The 19,482-nt window shown below is 40.8% G+C and overlaps 1 protein-coding gene across 1 annotated transcript in view; it reads right to left on the bottom strand.

Annotated features, from left to right (window-relative positions):
• ndst3 (N-deacetylase/N-sulfotransferase (heparan glucosaminyl) 3) overlaps nt 1–19,482 on the bottom strand; it is a 44,245-nt gene that overhangs the window by 1,774 nt on the left and 22,989 nt on the right. Inside the window, exons 6-14 of the mRNA XM_088303578.1 lie at nt 18,357–18,485; nt 12,215–12,397; nt 10,052–10,148; nt 8,040–8,163; nt 6,487–6,661; nt 5,787–5,957; nt 5,516–5,625; nt 1,962–2,064; nt 173–283 (exon numbers count right to left, since the gene is read on the bottom strand). Of these exons, the coding sequence (XP_088159704.1) occupies nt 173–283; nt 1,962–2,064; nt 5,516–5,625; nt 5,787–5,957; nt 6,487–6,661; nt 8,040–8,163; nt 10,052–10,148; nt 12,215–12,397; nt 18,357–18,485 (1,203 nt within the window). The remainder of the gene's footprint in view (nt 1–172; nt 284–1,961; nt 2,065–5,515; nt 5,626–5,786; nt 5,958–6,486; nt 6,662–8,039; nt 8,164–10,051; nt 10,149–12,214; nt 12,398–18,356; nt 18,486–19,482) is intronic.

Raw genomic sequence — 19,482 nt, 5'->3', positions numbered from 1 at the left:
CGTCAATTGAATTGTACTGGTTATAGTTCACATCATTAAAATGAATATTTTTATTATTATTTTCCCCATTTCTCTTGGGTGTGAACAAAAAAAAAATAACAACCCTAAATAAAACCGTCCTATATAAAACGCTTTGACGCAAGTGAGCTCGGTAGAGTTGAATGCTGCTGACCTTCTGCAGCTCCTCTCTCAGCCAGGAGGGAAGAGGCTGTCCGAGGCGATGCAACAGCTTTGACAGCTCCACGTTGTGTTCCCTGTAGTACCTGGACAGATAGGCCCGAGCCTACACACGGGCGAGCGTATAATAGGACAAATGTCAAAAGTGGAACGACGCGATGGAGGTGCAACAGACGGGATGAGGCGCAGGAAGGAGAAGCAATAATAAGAAAAGAAAGAAAATTTTACGATGTACACCCCCGTTGAGCTTCATTTATCTCTTCAGTGATTCCCGACCTTTATTGAGCCAAGGCGCCTTTTTATCATGAGGAAAATCTCACAGCAAACGACCCCCAAAAAATATGAATACTGAAATAATGATCTATTTGTCTCGTTTTACAAATGTACCATATTTTCCGGGCTATAAGCCGCTACTTTTTATAGATTTTGAACCACACGGCTAATACAACGGTGCTGCTTTTCTGAGGATTTTTCTTTCACCGGTAGGGGGCGCTCTATTGTTCAGAAAATGTGCTAAATAAATGGCGATTTTATTTTTTTCTTGGGTCTGTTCTGTTTTAATTAGCAAATTTTTTGCCGCGTTAAAAGGCACGGTTTTATCAATCTGTTTATGTACCTTTGTGTGCATTCACAGTACAAAATCGTTCTGTACAAGCAGTATACAACGGATTTTTTTTCAACATAGAAAACTACGGCTTATAGTCTGGTGCGGCTTTTTTTTTTTTTTTCAATTTATTTATTTATTTATTTATTTTTATTTTTTTTGTTGTTGTTGCTGTGGCTAATATGCCGGAGCGCCTACCTGTCCGGAAAATACGGTACGGTATCTTTCTTTGAACTCAATGTGGGCCTGTCAAATTGCAGACAAAGCTGACTTTTTTTTTTAATTAAGTCTGTAAAATATAAATTATTGACATTTATGGCAACATTAAGTTAGCAAAAAAAAGCAAGAAAGTTGTCTTCTCTAAAACAATTTGCCGAGTTATTTTTATTTCAATCTTTAAATTGGGGAAGAATACAAAAGACAATTCATTTTGTAAAATTGTATTTCCTTGTAGAAAGTTGTAGTATTTTTGGACTCCAGTAGACGGCACTCTCTGTGCTGAAAACACACTGACTTGCCGTTTTTTTAAAACCTTTATTTAAACCAACAGTGCCATCTACAGGACAAAAAAATGCAACAACTGGTTCATGAAGGCAATTTGAAGCTTCATTTTCCCATCACTTCTGTGCACTCTAAATGTAAATGCTGAATTGTTTATTCCAATCCTGCGATTTCTCAGAAAGAAGAAAAGCCATTACAATAATCATGAAAGAAATACTGAAAAGCCCCCCCCCCCTTTTGCGTCCTCCCTGGCGGAGGCTGCTGGGCCACCGTTTAATTACAGGTGAGCGCGGTGCTCCCATTAGCCATGTGTGACTGCACGTGGAAGATGGATTGAATCCATGTGCGCTCATCTTCATTTGAGAGCAAATGTGTGATTTTGTCACTCTCTGTGGAATCACTGGCCTGGACAAAGATTTATAGATTGGATTTTCTGCTTCTCACATCCTCACGGCTCACTCCATCTTAATTTCACCATCCTGCCCCCTATCAAGAGTGTCGTGTCATTACTGAGGCCTGATAATGACGTGTTACTTGAGATGTGTTTGCTTCGCGCTGACCGTCTCATGCGGGATTTCCCGGGAGAAATGTTGCAATGTCTGACGAATTTCTGCCCCCCCCCGCCCACGTTCTTTTAATACACAAAATATTTTGAAATGTTGGGAGTATATGTGTTTACCTCTGGTTCCATTGGAGGATACTTTCGCCCTTTGCTCCTCCCCAAGCACTTTGTCTTTCCTCCCTCAAGGAGCTGGCACCAGAAGCCCTTTTGAGGGTCAAATCTAGGATGGAAAAAAGGAAGGATGATTTATTTATTTATTTATTTTTTTAGCTTAAACACATACAGTAGTCAAACTAAGCAGTTTCTGTGCAAAAAAAAAAAAAGATAATTAATTTATTATTTTTTTTAATTATTAGTTCAAGAGTACGACAAACCAGACAATTGAGGAGTGATTTCTTTTACGGCTTCTTTTGAAGTCTATAATTAGGAAATTGCTTCACAAGAAAGAACTGTGACTCCTGATTCGGACATGTACTTTAGTCTTTAATGCCAATGTTCTTTTTTTTACTAATTTTGCAAGCTTGTGGGTTTAATTTTAGCGTAATGTAACGGAGTGGTGCGCGAGTGTGCGGCCTGGTCCAAAGTGGCCCGTGGACCGATACGGGGCCGCAGCCTGGAGGTTGAGGACCACTGTTGTAAATAACTGTGGTATTTTGTTATTTCCGATCCAGTCTCCATTTTGTCTTAGTTAATCTCTATTCTTCATCCAGGCTAAAAATAATACTAAAGTTAATAATAATAGTAATAATGGTAAATGAACCATGACATACAATGATGTATTACAGATATATACCATTGTTATAAATCCACATAAACAAGCTCCAAAACCCATCCAAAGAGCCAACAATTACAAAACACAAGTATCATGGTAAATAGAATCATGCAACAGAGCAAGTGACGCTCGCCCACCAATTCATTTTAAATGGACTTTTTTGCCCATCGTTTCAAGCCCTCACATAGAACATTCTATTTGTTCCATAATTTCACACCCACAAACGAAATCCAGAAACTTTGTGTGTTTTGTGGTGTCCTATTGTGTTTTACTTTAATATTCAATATTTAATATGAATCAACATTGAACGTTGTTTACCGTTTCAGCCGTTTTCATAGTCCGTCAGTATTCATTTTGGCGCGTACATTAATTAATTAATTAATTGTTATTTTCTCCTCGCCTTCTCTTTCTCTCACTGTCAAAAATTATCACGAGACACAAAGCATTTTGATGCATTTTTAATTACGACGATTGAGACTACATACAATGATTGCTTTAAATCCAAGAAAACGCAATTCATCGTTTTTTTATTAGACGTTTGGAGACCCTGGATATTTTCTTGTGTCCAGCCCCTGATTTTTGGGCAAACGTGAATGTGACTAAAAGACGTAAATATTGCTGGTTATCTTCATGCATCATTTGGCGTTTTCATCAAGTGTTCTTTTTCTCCATGTGACAAGTCAGGAGGAAGAAAAGATTAAATAAAAAGGCTTTGTTGTTGAGGAGCTGTCAGGCCGCTGCCATGTCAAAAGAACAAGACAAAAAAAAAAAAACATGCTTTTTTTTTTGGGACTGTCTTTGTGCTCCCCACCATGCATACACACATATACGTACGCACACACTTTGTCACACTGCTGTCAAGATGCATCTCTTTGCACATTATTTTATATGCGTGTCAGTCTGCCATCTTTGACAGAGGCGCTCTCTGTCCCCATGTACAAAACTTGAGACGGCCCTGTCTGGAAAAGAGAGACAGGCTGCATTCTGATGAGCACTGCTTGGCTAATAAACCGTTTAGCAATTCCCCCACCCTCCAGGGTGCAAAAGACTGCAAAGAACCTCTTTGAGTTGTATTACAATGCAAAAAAAGAAATGAACTGGAATGCCAAAACACCAAAAGCAAACTTGACTGGTGTACACATGTACTGATAATTGGGCCAGAAATCGGAACATTTTGCACCAAAGGCGCATGTAGCATTTCTCTTCAAGATCAAAGTGAGCGATTTTCTTGTAGTTTGGGCTGTGTAAAGTGTGATTTTTTTCCCCCTCTCGATCGACAAATAAGAAAAGTTGAGGTCGACGATCATAATTATTGAATGGTGATATGCATGCTCCTGATCTTTACATGGTCAACACCAAGTTTAATAAAAATGACACAAATCACACCCTTGCCATTATATAGCGCCCTATATTTTGAGTTCAGCATTTTGAAATACTGTTTGATTCTGTTGTGTAGTCACTATACGGTAGGTTATCCCTTATATAGTGCCCTCGTAGTTACCCACAATCCATCTTGAAAAGTAATGAACTAGACTACAACTAGGTCACCGGAAAAGAAATACTGTATACCCCGTGACGGCAACCAGAGACGGAGTAGTGGAGCAGAAGGAGCTGTCATACAAACGTTCATATTAATTTGCTGAATACACTCAACCCAAAATTATATTTAATTTAATTTAATTTAATTTAATTTATATTATTTTATTTTATTTTATTTTATTTTATAAACGGTCTATCAACTGACGGTGTCAATTATGTGACAGAAATGACAGTGGAGGCAATTGCTCCAATCAGGTAGAAGTTAGCAATCACGCCGATTCACCTTGCATGTGCTTCGATTAGTCCATCGTCCACATGTGAAAAAGTCTTCTCAAAAATAGACATGACTACAAATTGCGAGGGAACACATCATTTTGAGCCAGAAATGTCATTTTTCAAGTTGATTCCCGTATTTTCCGGACGATAAGCCGCTACTTTTTTCCTAGATTTTCAACCATGCGGCTAATACAACGGTGCAGCTGTTCTGTGGATTTTTCTATCACTGGTAGGGGCGCTCTATAGTTCAGAAAATATGTAAATAAATCTTGATTTTTTTTTTCTCTTGGGTCTGTTCTGTTTTAATTAGCAAAATTGTTGCTGTGTTAAAAGACACGTTTTGACTGTTTCGGCACCTTTTATGTGCATTCACAGTTCAAAATCGTTCTGTATATGCAGTAAACAACAATTACTTTTTCAACATAGCCTGGTGCGGCTGGTATGTCGTATTTTTATGCCCCCCCCTGCGGTTTATGTACAGGTGTGCCTTATAGTCCAGAAAATACAGTGAGTGTTCTTGGAGCTATATCATGTTGAGGTTGTTTGTGCTAATGTTTAAAGTGTTCTCTCTAAACCAAGCTAGCTTATTGCTAATGGACTTGGGGACCGTTGTAACAAACATAATCGGGGTAAGTTTATAATTAGATATTAATTATATTTAAGTATATAAAAGTATAAAAGCTAAATTTGAAATTCCACATTGCAAGAACACTCCACAACGCGACCAACCAACCAAGCTTGTGCTCCAAACCTCGGCCCCCGACTACCGACCAAGCTTCTGCTCTGACTACCGCAAGGTCGTCTGAAAGTTGATCGTGAGGGAGTCGCATAAAGGTATCAAATTATTATGGCAAGATTTGTGAGTGTTAATTTTGTTTAATTAGGCTCTGTCACTCCAACATCGGATGTGTCTGGATGAATGGACACAATTCTCACACACACACACTCCTAAATCACACTCGTATAAGTGCAAAGAAGGAGCAACTCCATTTTCCACCATTATTAGTTCCCGTGGGGGCAATGCCTTGATTCTTTCGTCCACATAAAGCGTGTGAAGTGTTGCTTTATGGGACGCGTGACTTACGTGAGGGCTTGTGAGTAGTTGAAATGAGGAGTGACTCCCAGAAACTTCTGGACTTCATCCATGACAGCTGCAGGGTCTGCTCTCAGCTGATGGCCGTCTATGATCATCACCTATAAGCAACGTGGTGGTATTCATTTCTTTTTTTTTCGTGTATTTTAGGTGGCGGTACATCATTTTCTAATCAATGCCGAATTAAAACATGGTATATTAAAAATACGGTATATGTTGAAATTCAAATGCCGTATCCCAGACGACTTGAAGCGTAAGGCACCTGGTTAGCAGGGTAGTGCGTGAGCCACCTCTCAAGGTGCGTGGCGTACAGGCCGGGGTTCAAACAGCGATTTTGCAGGGAACGCAGTTCGGCCGGGGCTCCTGCTCTGGCGCTGATGACATCGTAGAAGGTAAAGCGAAGTGCTGCATGGTCCTCGTGAGCTCTCTGATGCTGGGGTGATGAAAAATTAAAGAAACATTCATGACAGTATAAAGGCTGGATCTGTTCGTAGTGCTGAGAAGTAATGAAGTACAAATACTTAATTGTTGGAATTAATGAGTTTTTATGTGTGTGGTTGAGTTTTTATTTTTCCAACAAACCTTTATTTTTAATCTCTACATTTTAAAAAGGATATCCGTCGTCACTACTCCCTATGTTGGCGTGGGTGACGCCAATGAAAAACAAAAAAAATAAATAAAAAATAAGTAGAGTTAGGAAATGTTAACTGTGGTTGGAGTCTTACTCAATTGAAGCAGAAAATAACAGCTACAGCAGGGACACAGAATTTATTTTTATTTTTTTTCAGATGTTGTTGTTCGCTAATTTAGCATTTTTAATACTCATTTCCAATATTTTTGCAAAGTTGTTGTGTCTCTGACATTGTCAACCAATAGTGATCATCTTAATTTTTGTAACGGCAGAATTAAATTTTGTAATGTTTTACCAACGTGTTTTATTCTGCATGTGTGATTGCACGTACTTGGTACCAGCTGTATGCTCTATCCGAGGGATTGATGAGAAGAGTGATGATCTTGGCCTTGGGCAGCAGGGCAGCAACACGCCGTGGGGACTCCTCTGAGGGGAAGTAGTTGGCACTTTTTTCAAACAGGAAGTCCGTGCTCACGTTGGAGGGTACCGGGAAAAACTCCATGTACCTATGACAAGAGATACGCGCATTTCATTTCGGCTCTGTTTGGAGCATTTCCTTATTGCAGTGGAGATATGTGTGTGTCCGAATGGTAGTGATGGGTAAATGAAGCTTCAAATTTGCTTCATGAACCAGTTGTAGTATTTTTGGACTCCAGTAGATGGCACTCTCTATTCAACATTGGGCCGAAAGCACAATGACTTGCCGTTTTTTTTTTTTTTAAATTTAAACCAACAGTGCCATCTACAGGACTCAGATGAGGTACCAGACAACCCCTAAGATGAGTACAATTATTGGACGATGGTTTCCCCTGCCAGGGCGTAGGTCACTAATGCCTAGTGGCAAGGCATCGACTCATAAGCCCTGATGGGGCACGGCCTGATGAGGGAGAATGGGTCCCAATTCTGTGGAGGAGTCCAAAACAGTCGGTCCACAGGCACGGTCTAATCCCTGGCTACCAATGCGGTCTCTAGCAATGTGGATCTCACTTCCCTAGAGGGGAAGAAGCCTGAACTAATGTACGAGGTCGCAAGGTTCTGATTAGATGTATCTACCCCGCCTCGACACACAATATGTTTTTGGTACCAGTTCTCTTAAGAAAGGTTTGCCGTTATTGGAGTCATTTGATCCCAAAGAAAACCCTCGCTGGAGACTCGCTCTTTCTGCTGATGGATTTCAACGTTCAAGAGGACAAATGACAGTGAGACCTTGAAGCGCGGAATTGTGAGGACAGCCTGTGTATCAGAACCCAAGCTGTGCACTGTTATTGGATTGCACTGAATAAACTGTGGTCATCTACAGCCACATATTCAAAATTCACACCGCACGTAGACGTATAATATGTTGAGGTTACGGAAATTCCAATCAACTAATGAAAAGAAATTGTGGCTAGCCCACCATTACTGTTCGTACCCCATCACGAGGAATACATGACAACACTTGCAGATGGTACCAGATGGAGCGGAACTGGTGTCCTCAAAGTCAGACACAAGTTGTAAAAGTCATTTCTAAACTTTAACAAAAAAAAAAAAAAAAAATAGATAAATAAATTGAAATGGACTTGTCTATACAATTCCAACAGATGACTTTCAAGTGCATCCCATCTGTGTCCCTGCCAGCTAAACAACCCATTTACTGGACAATTTAGCCCCATGTATGGCTGCTAGTTTTTGTTTTTTTGTTTTTTAAAAAAAGCTTGAAAGGATAATTTTGAAGACAACCAAATGCTTTATGTGTCATTCAAGGCTGCGAGGAAAATGAGACTTCTTTATGGGATGGCTTGTTTATAACCATTTTCTTCTTCTTCTGTTGTAGCCAATCAGGGAACAGAAAAGAAAGAAGCAGAGCCGAGAATATTAAAGGATAGCAAATTGTGTGTCGCCCACCAGTCAATTCCTTTGTGGTAGTTGTTGGTGTTGAAGAATTGGACCTCCTCGTAAGTCTTTGGACTGGGGAAGTTGCTGGAGATGGATGGATGCATGAGGAGGAAGAGATAAAGTGCTGTCGTCCCTGCAAGAAACGGCATAATTCATGAGGTGCTCATTAATTCAGTTGAGCGGAGGGGCGTGTGTGTGCATGTGTGACAAACGTCATCCTTTCAGCCATACCTGATACTTTCTCTCCTTTCCACGAGTCAACTTGCTGACAATTCGGCACGTACGTGTCTCTTATGATCACACGCATGCCCATCAGATGCTTCCAAAAACGTTCTTATATGTCCCGTATACCAGCAGCACGTCTCGTCTGGATTTTGTTCCGCCTCTCATTTAGTGCCAAGCTTTCTGACAGTCAGTATTCAAAAAAATGTGTTTGAATTATAGCTACCGGAATGCTCTCGTTGACTCGCTATCATGATATCAACACTTGGTTAATTAGCACCATTACAGAGACCTTCACACCCCTCGTGCTAAGCACTAATTATAGCAGTAAAGAATTCATAACGTTCAAGCCAGCAATCCTGTGTGCAAAAGTTTTTTTTCTACAGCCGCACGAGACATTTCATTAATTCGATTTAATATCGTAATTCAACATGTTTATTGTTGGTGAGGTAGTTTGCAATCATGTAGGAATACATTGCATCACATTGAGTATTTAAAAAAAATTGCCTCAATGATAAAATGATTTTTGTACTGTTTCATGAATAACTGAGCATTATTTTTTGGGGGGGAAACAGGATTTTCTAATGCAGCCCTTATGTGTCATCTCATTAGATTTTAGACCAATTAATGTATATCCCATTAAAATATATATATTTTTTTTTAGAGCACCACCACCTTCATTTGCCTGAAATACCATCCAGCATCACGCCATCCTTGAATTGAGAGTCTTTCATTCCAGCTGAATACACCTTTTGAAGCCCATATTTAAGACGCTTCACATAGGCTCCTCTGAGAAATAATAAAACAACTTCAAAAATTGTCTTCAGGAATCCTCCCCAAAAATAAGCATCATTTGACTTCTTACATAATTGTGCTTGGCTATTTCTTCTTAATTTTTCTTAAAAAAAAAAAAAAAAAAACGAAAAAAAAAAAACACTTGAAAACTCATGGATAATAATGAGGAAACTTTATTATTAAAAAATGTGAAAAATATTTTTTATTCATATAATCAACATTTGAGAATTATAAAAAAAAAATATTTAAGTAACATTGCTGTTAATGTAGGGCAACTTTGGCATCAACCTTCCTTTATGTAGTGGTTGAATACATTTTTACAAATGGCATGTCTTTGTTGGTATCCTTAATAGAAACTCAAATGGAAAATGAAAGACATGAGAGGTGTTTGCTCAGTTCTTCATCTCTAAATAAAAGAGCACGTAGGGAGAATAATGGTCTCCCATTCGCAGTATCCAGCGATGTAGATGGATTCAAATAATTGCCTCTCATGAATCGTGTGGAAAATGGCCTTACTTACAGAGCCGCTATTATTCCAAAGAAACTGAATATAGTCGTGTACAACATACTGACCAGTCACAGCAGTTGTTGCCCAAAAATTATTAATATATATATATATATATATATATATATATATATATATATATATATCCAACAGAATGAATTTGCACTTTGGGATGACTTATTTTCTGCTGTCATTTTATTTCATTTGCATGCAGCATCACACCAAAATGCTGCTTCACCATGTTTGCTTTAAGCTCTGGGCTCCACTAATTCTCTTGAATCCCCAGACATCTGGACTATGAATTTATAAAATTATAGTCCATCATCAGTTCTTTAATGTAATCATGACTTAAACAATTCAGTGGATTATAAACCAGTAGGAGAATTTTAAAATCTATACTACAGCTGGCTGTGAGCTAGTGTATTACTTTTGTTAAAAAAAAATAAAATTAAAAAAAAGCCTGACCCAGTGCTGTATGTTTTCATCGGTGGGTTTTTACCTGTTTTCTGTGGTCCTGCCACCAAGAATTTGGGTAACCTGTCACAGGTCTTCTCTTTCGACCAGATATCTTTGTGTCGTTTGTCATCGCATGGGTTCTACAGGAGCACAGGCAAACGATGAGTACGGATATATGCAGTGCAGTGCTACAATGCAAACGTAACATATAAACATGCATGCATTATTGAAAAAGGCTTCACAACTAAATCATTCATGAGCTGTTACAACTGCACTCGTCTGCAACAAACTCTTTCAATCGGCAACATGAAACCAATTTCACATCATTTCTTCATTGTGCTCACAAAACCAGATCATATACTTTAATGAGGTTATATATGAGTGGACCACCTCGGGCACATCTGGACACAAAGAAGGAATTATTATTAAGTCAGCAGGTCCTGAGGAAGGTTAAGGCTATTTTGAATTGTCCTAGTCATCCTCTCCAAAATGAGTTTGAGCTTTTGCGCTCGGGCCGTCAGTTTGAGGCTCCTGGGAGGCGAACAAAAAGGCTCCAGGTTTCATTTATCCCGAGCGCAATTTATTCACTTCATGGCAACTGTCCATGCTCTTGCTCTCAAGTAGCGTTGCATATTTGCACATCTGCACATGACACTTTTAGCAATAACTGATAATAATTGTCTTGTCATGATATTAGATCTGGACTAAACACATGTTGGCGATCTTGTGAAGTTATGTAATTTCCTTTTATTTTGTTCTTTTGTATGGAGTCTGTGTTTTAATTTTTAAGTGATTGTATATGATGTAATATTTTCATTGGGCGCCTTGTCCTTCATGTTTTTCTGCTGCAACAACATTTCCCCTCTAGAGGACAACAAAGACTGATTCTGACAACTTGAGCCGATGTTTTTTTTTTTTTTGCAAGATTAAAACACAAATGACTTAGTGTTTATCACATGTTGTTACTCCTGACAACGACATTGTATCTATTTCCTAAACCTTGATATATCAATAAAATATTGGCACGTGAGCCCTTAGTATGGCATTTAGTGAGTGAATTATTCATCAAGGAAGCACCCATGCCTGCAGGTGGAGCGCTAGAGTAGAGAAACACAAAATGTTCTTACTGTTGCTTTTAATGATATATATAAATAACCTAACCTGTACTCTGCCAACTAAAGTTTTCATCACCATGACGACCAGAGGTAGAATAAGGCCACGGGATATGAAGAGAAATGCAAGCCCATTTAAACACTACGGGTGCAAGGCTGCCTCGGGTTTGCCCTTGTCACATTCACGGTCGACAACATCATCCACAAGGGGCGATCTTGCAGTTTACGTGTCAATATGAAACAATGTCCTTACGGAATTGACACATCAGACTCAAAGCAGATCTTTTTTTTTTCATTTGATGTGGTTCGTATTTAGCAAGTGAGCTATATTCGATGCCTGTGACAATCATTGCTACCATGGGATAGAAATGACGAGGGCGACACCCATGGAATTCCTACGTTCGGCATTCGGGCTGTCTTCTGAATATTTGTGTTTTTATTAGAGCAGCAAAATAATTGTGTGGATTAAGAGCAACTCATTCAACGCAGGTTTCTAATTTTAGAACCGCATCAGCGAACGCATGCAGTAATCCGAAGGAGACGTGTTCTGCGTGCCCTGACCCACAACAAGCCATAATCAGAAGAGGGAGGAGCTAGTATGAACTTAAGAGCAATATTCACAAAGGGCTCATTTTTTCCGCGATGACCGGCTGTGGTGGCTTGTTAGACCCTGTAGTTGATCGGATCGGCAGAGTTTTGCATTCACACTTGAAGCGACCACCTCGTGGGTGGGTTCCGGTCTGGTTCTTTGTTCCGCATCAGGATTCATTCGTATGTATTCAACACCAACATATAAGGTGAGAGAAACGAAGCGGTCTGTTTAAAGCCCGCCCTTGCCTCCTCGACTTTTATAAACATTTTTAGTTCGCCATATTATGCAAATTAGGCACACCGTTTACCCAATCTCATGAGATTTAAATTTAATTGTCGGGTAAACAGAAAAAAAGATTGACTTGATGCTTTTATGTCACTCTCGATTGCTAGCTAGGCATCCCAATTATTTATATGCAAGCCATTAAAAAGTATAATTTTCACGTCATCTTTAGAGAAAGCAATGAACACAATACATCACAAATAAAAAAACTCAAACACACCTGCCATTGTGGGTCCTTCTGTTCAGGGAACAACTGGAAGTACTTGTGCGCCAGCTGAGGAGGAGGAAGCGTATGGAGTCTCAGGTTTGTCCAGGAGCGAAGAAAAGAGGCCAAGTGCACAAAAGTGTAGAGACCGAGACGATCGTTGCCATAGTTCGACAGGTGAGTCATGAATATACTGATCTGTGGAGGGAGGAAAAATAAGAGACTGGTAAAAAAAAAAAAATGATATAAAACCTGAAGCGGGATGCCGCATTGTGTAATAACACTGTAATAAAGTCCAAATTGAATTTCCCAACTTCTCATGTTTGTGTCGGATTAAGGTAACGCAGGAAATCCAATTGCTATTGCTGGGACTGCAGTAGAATGCAAAAAGATTATTTGAAAGTCAGAGCGCCTAGCCAATGGGAATCAATATTGGTTAAATTGAAAAAAAAAAAAAAGGCTGATTTAGTTATGTAACACTGAGTTTTGCTTTGAGAAAAAAAAAGCAGACCCTTGGAAATGGATATATTTACTCTTTGCGACAGATCCAGTTGAGCCAATACGCCTAACGGCCACCGGGTGTTAATGGCAGAGACACGCTTCACACGTATTCTGTGTTTGGGGGGTGAGGGGGAGGGGTTCCTGGGGGGGGGTGCATAGCGGAGGGTGATGATGTGCTCATCCGCATTGGTGCTCTTACAGGATGATCAAAGAGACAAGGGATACGAGCGCACACACGCTCACACACACGCACACGCTTCTTTTTTTGTGATTGGACGATCCGGGAAAAGTCTGGAAGGAATGGTAACATTAGCCATTAAGACATGAATAATTTGTTGGGTGTGTGCATGAGGGATTGTGTGTCAGAATATTTAGGTCTGTGGATGTGAACACTTGCATACACACGCACATGCACGGCACGTGCACGTCCGCATACACGGGCCACGCATGCGGAGGACCGCCGTGGCTCTGTTTTAAAGCATGAAGTTTGCCGCGGATAGAAAGCGACAGCGTTGGGGTTTGACGGATCAACATCCGGCCAACCTAGAAAGCTGTCGGGAATACCAAGGCTCACAATACTGATGTGACGACGCGCGTGTGTGTGTGTGTGTGTATTCTTTTGACAACAGTTACACACACAGTTGCTGTGCACACAGGGCCAATGCACCACAATTACGTGCATGTGCCTCGCGTTGGCCTCTCACAGCTGACTCGTCCATCCTTTTCCATCACAATCTAGCAGGTGGGTGCGCTAACATAGCGGAGGGACATTGAAGATCAAGCATTCAACCACTAATTCCTTTTCCTATAAATCACAGTGTGGAAATCTCTTTCATGGATGTGAATTCTTGGAGATGTGCAAAATTGAACGAGACAATCTCTCACTGGAGATATCTATTCACATTTGGGATGTGAAAGGGATATCGCCTCTGGCGCCAAGCAGATGGGGAGGTGGGGGAAGACGGGGAGCATAATGTGGACGTTAGAATATAAATATGCAGTGATGTAAATAAGACTCCTTCCTCACACTCTCTCGTTTTTTTTTTTTAAAAGCAGACAAATCGATCAAAAGGTGATTTATGATCTCCTCCGAACACTCAGTAGCTTCGGCTGGGAGGCACGTGTGTGTGTGTGTGTGCGTGGTGTGAATATGTGCAGGTCTGCGAGAAAGAGAAGCTAAATGGATACTAAAATGGGAACATTAATTATAGAGTTTGAGCGTTGGCTGCCAAATTAAACAAAGGGCGAAAGAGAGGCTGATTGCATCTCGAATTGGAGTGCTGCAGAAAAATGGGAGAAGTGGTGACCATACAAGGAGAATAAAGGAAGGGAAAGAGAATGTAACCTTGGTAGGTCTGAATTTAAAAAGCCACTTGACACAGTGGAGGACCCGAACTCTCACAGTGGAACAAACCAACTGTGGCTTACAATTCAATTAACTGAACCGTGTAAACTTTTTTTTTTCCCCCTGCATCCACTGTGACTGTTCCGAGGCCCATTTGCGTCTTTAATAAAGAATACACGGCGAATAATTTACCATCGGGGTTGCGCTGAAATCATTCGTGCACAAGTTTGAAAACCTGAGAGAAATAAAGCCAAGCGCGCAGCCTCCGTCATTTAATCTTCGTCCCGCGTCTCGTTCTCCTGACGCGCCCACGCAAAAAGCTCCAATCCCGCCCTCCTCTCTCATCTTTGGACGTCTTGCTGGAGAGCCTTCGTCTGCCCCAAAACGTCAGTTTATGTTTTCCTCCCCACTCCCGCTTCACACTGACCTAGATGTTCTGATGAAGCACGTCACTGCTACATGGAGGGATGTTCTTCAAAATCAATCAAGACCAACACATGCACGCAAATGCGCGTGCACGCATGCACACTCATTTACAAATATAAAAATCTTGTAGGATTAGGCCAGTCATGTAGTTGTGTTATGACATGTTGTAAACTTCCGCTAACATGAGTGCATGATTGGGAGAAACGACTTGTTTTATTTGTTTGTGGTTAAGCATATTTCAGAGTCTCCTCCCATCCAGCCATCCATCATCCATCCATCCTTCAATCTTCCGTCAATCATCCCGTTTATATCTACTGGAACTGACGACTGTATTGAATTCAACATCCATCCACTGACCCATCTATGTACGGTATCCAAAATCTATCATCCATTGTATCTTTCTGTCTACCAACAGCTATGCATTCTTCTATCCATCTCCTTCAATCAATCTATCCCTTTTGTGCTTTAGCTGCCATCCATCCATCTTCCATCCTTCCATCTTTGTATTGGTAATCCATCCATCCATGCAGCTATCTATTGGCCATCCATCCATCCATCCATCCATCCATCCATCTATCCATCTATGTTTGTATTGGTCATCTATCCATCCATCCATCCATCCATCCATCCATCCATGAAGCTATCTATTGGCCATCCATCCATCCATCTATGTATTGGTCATCCATCCATCCATCCATCCATCCATGAAGCTTTCTATTGGCCATCCATCCATCCATCCATCCATCCATCCATCCATCCATGAAGCTATCTATTGGCCATCCATCCATCCATCTATGTATTGGTCATCCATCCATCCATCCCTCTATTGGTCATCCATCTACCGGTGCATCTATCTATTGGTAATCCATCCATCCATCCATCCATCCATCTATGTATTGGTCTTCCATCCATCCATCCATCCATCCATCTATAGTTCATCCATCCACCCACCCATGTATCTATCTATTGTTCATCCATCCATCCATCCATCCATCCATCTATCCATCCATCGGTCCATTTTCCCCCCAAAGGCATATACTCCATCAGGATTGCGTCAGAGTGCACAAATAAGAAAATCCCAGGTTTGTTTGAGCATGCAGTGGAAGAACGTAATATCCATCACCTTTGACCTCATCATACATTTTTTGAGACAACCTTGTAGAGAGCTAACGATATAGCAGGCCCTTTTTCAGGTTCAGCACCATTGCCTACGAGTGCTCCACTATGAAGAACAGATGCGGTGTGAGGAAAAAGTGAGGACCAACTCCAGCCTTTATTGTACTTGCACATGCGGTGAGTGTAATCACCATTTGTCCTGAGAGTGCATACATCCATTCATCCACCGTTGGATGTTTATCAGCCTATTCCCCATTACAAACCACTTAGTTCCACATACAATTCTGCTTGATTGAATTGTTATTGCTACTAAAAAGAAAGCCGCTCCCCCTCATGGTTTCATTCTCCCTTCCTCTTGCCCTTGCCTCTCTCTAAGCCCATTTAGCTATCTTTGCCTCCACAGTGGATAATCGAAAGCTGAATGTCAATACAGCAAATGATTCCAATTCAATTTATTCTGTCCGCTCCAGTCCACAGCGACTGTGTCTTTCCCTTCCGCTCTCTTTTACTGCTTTGCTCCCACTTAGTAATTTCTCCCGGTTTGTCCTGTTGCTGCATCACGTGTATGTATGCGCACGTGCATGTGTGTGCATGTATAGCTTCCAAAGCTATTGGAGGTGAGCAGGAGAATGTGAAGGGGGAGTGGAAATGAGACAAGAAAAATAAAAAAATAAAAAATAAAAAGTAATGAGTGGGCAAAGTCGGGACGCTCCGGCTGGGGATTTGGAAGTGAAAAAAGAAGAAAAGAGTCCACCTCCCAGTATAGGAGAGCCTGGGTAAAACAGAAAGCCAGTGAGGCGGGGGCGGGGATAGTGCTGACTTTTTGGGGTTTGGCTAATAAGCAGAGAGGCAGAGCTAATCGGTAAATGTCAGCCCTGATAAATGTCTACGTCTGTGCTGATGTCAGCAAGTCGCACATGATAAACATACAGTCGGGCTCATGCGGAAACATTAACATATGCATTTGTGTGTGCTCCTATTCTGCGTGCTTCTGGATTCTCAAGTGACAGAAGATGCCGTGACCTGAAAATTAAAACTCGTCTGCTACATTCTCCTCCTCCTTCATCCCACTCTCTCCCTTGGCTTTTTCACCACTTCTCTGTCCATTTATCGAGGGACTGCTTTGCCCTTATTGGCTGTTTGCAGAGCCCAGGTCAGACAATCAATTGCCAAGCTTGTGCTCGGGGTGGGGGGGGGGGCCTCAATGATTAGCGATGTGGCACCGGAATGATGAAAAAGTGTACAAACATGCAGGGACACATGCATTTGTGCGTCCAATATGCTGGTGGTTGTCACTGAACTGCCACCATGGGCCAAATGTGATTAAAAATCATTGAATGGGAAGTGACAATGTTACCAACGCGTGGATCATCACACAAAAGGAAAGCCTGGAGGGATGAAAGCTACGCGCTTCAGAACGCTATTGATTGCAAAGCACACACTCTAATGAAAGCTTTTGTCTCTGCAAATGGAAACCTAGCAGGGAGACAGGAAAGTGAATCATCAGTGGCTGCATGGCGCGTGTGTGTGGGGGTGCGCGTGGGTGTGTGTGTGTGTGAAAGTGTGTGTGCTGTGTGTTTGAGTTGTGGCAGAGGACTGTCATGTAGGGTTCAAATTGCTTTTGTGTTTAAAATGGTCCCTTCGTTAGGAGCTACAACATAAGCTCCATCACATATCGTAAGACAAATGGCATCAGGCGCATAACGAGCCACTATGTGCACGTGTGGTTGAGAGCGGAAGAGAAATGTGAAATATTTGACTAAAACGGACTCATCCAAACTGAAAAGAAGGAAAAAGAAGACATTGAGCCCGATTCGCAAATTTCATTAGAAGTTCTATTCATCTATTGATAGGCCGTTTTCTGTTTGTCGATGACTTGAATGCACCCCAGTGCACAAACTTTGGTCCTCAAAGGTAAAATTGGATGAGGTTTGGTATGAGAGAACTAAAGATCAAAGAAACAAACAAAAAAAAAAAATCGTTGGGACGAGCTATAGAACAGAGTACGACTCCCACAGGCAAACATTCATGTCTCGTAGAAAGTAATTTCTAGCTGCAAAGGGATCTTGTATTTCCTCTTGGCCTAATTAACTAATCTAAAAAAAAAAAAAAAAAAAAAAGGGCAAAATGTAAAGAAAAAAAGTATTCATGCGTAATTTGATTTTACTTGATTTCTACGTAAAATGTCCATGAAATGTCATCTGATCTTCATTTAGGTCACAAAACCAAACAAACAGTTTGCTCAAACGAACACCAATGTTATTTATGGTTTTGTGTAATGGACGCGTGTAAATCTTTTTATATATTATATGTATATGTATATATATATTTTTTTTCCTAGTTGGCCATGATGATGGTCTCGTGTGCATGTGTGCAATTGTCGTCACATACGCATATCAGATAAGAATTAAAAGTGATCAATGATCATGCATATCAAGTCAAAGCAGAAGTAAATTCAACTGATAAACGCGGCAGTACGTTTCGAGATGATTTGGTCTGTTTGTGCGTCTGCGTGGGGAGAGGGGGGGGGCGTTTGTGAGTGGGTGTGCGTTGTACGCGTGTGTCTGAAAGAGCAACCCACCCTGCGGTGAGGCCTGATTTAAATTGGAAAGATTGGAAACAAATGGAATGTAAAAAGATTGTCACACATGCAGCAGAAGCTGGGAACTGTCTTGATGCTGCATTTTTTTTTTTTTTTTATGCAATGATCCAAACGAGAGTGGACCATTCCCACGTGACAGTACGCATGTAAGTGTCTGCTGGACTCACGGGGTTGAGAAGTACAGTGAGGAACAACTCTCCTCCTCGTATGCTTTTGTCCAATTCTTTCGGCCCACCGGGATATTCCTTATAGTAGATGGTGTGGGTGAACAAGCCGCACGTCTGACGAGGTAGCACCTACACACAACACAGAGACAAAATAAAACATGTAGAATGTACATTGTTTATGTATGATAGAAATCAACAAGATAAAGTTTGATTTACAAAAAACAAAAAAAAACAAAAATCCTTGGCCTTGATGCCAAGTCAGTTTTGAGTGTAAATGCTTTTAAATCTAGATTAAAATAAACTCTGCTTTCTTCCCCCGCATACCTTTTATGAATTTTTTTAATCATTTATTTTCTCTTAGTCACGTTTAAAAAAACCTACTTATATTTCTTTGCTTGACTTCAAAATGTTTTCTGCAAATGTTGTTATTGAACATTCTTTTCAGGGTTCCAAAGTGGCTGGTGACTCTCTGAACCAGCCAATTAGAATCACCCCTCGACTTGGGCATCATTTGAATTTGAAAGATTCGGGTCTCGATTCCGATTCTAAACGATTCTTGCTTCACCGTTTGCTGTTAGCTACGTCAATAGACGTATTTTATTGTAGAACTCCTCCTCCGGAGGCTTTGGCTGGGAGCGGGAGGTAGCAGTAAGCTCATCAGACACGGCACGATGTTAACGTACACATGCGTGCCACTTCTTTTGCACAATATCATCTCTTTGGAAGTGCTGCACTGAAGCGACTCTTCATTTAGTTTAACAAAGTTAAAGCCATACTTGGTAATCTACTTTTGTTTCCTCTGCTTTGCTTCGGAATGCCATTGTGAGTGTAAATCCTTTGTCTCTTTGCTTTTGTGAAGCACTTTGAGTTTAAAAAATTTGCCTTGCCTTGTACTTATAACAAAGTAATTACTTACTTTCTGCTTTTATATTTACAGTATATGGGAGGTTGTTACAAATTTTACAACATCTATCAGAAATATAAAACGCGTTTTCAACTGGACTAATTTTGAGTATTCACGGGAGTGCAAGGGATAGATTGCGGCGAGTTGGTGGATGGAGTCTGCATCAGTGACTATGATTGAGGCGCCCTACAGAATCCCCCAAAGACTCATCTTATGGGTGAC

Source organism: Idiotropiscis lumnitzeri, chromosome 8 (genome assembly GCF_059441095.1).
Source record: "Idiotropiscis lumnitzeri isolate Australia: NSW breed Sydney's pygmy pipehorse chromosome 8, RoL_Ilum_1.0, whole genome shotgun sequence".
Lineage (NCBI taxonomy): Eukaryota > Metazoa > Chordata > Actinopteri > Syngnathiformes > Syngnathidae > Idiotropiscis > Idiotropiscis lumnitzeri.
This window is presented reverse-complemented; position numbering and strand designations above follow the sequence as displayed.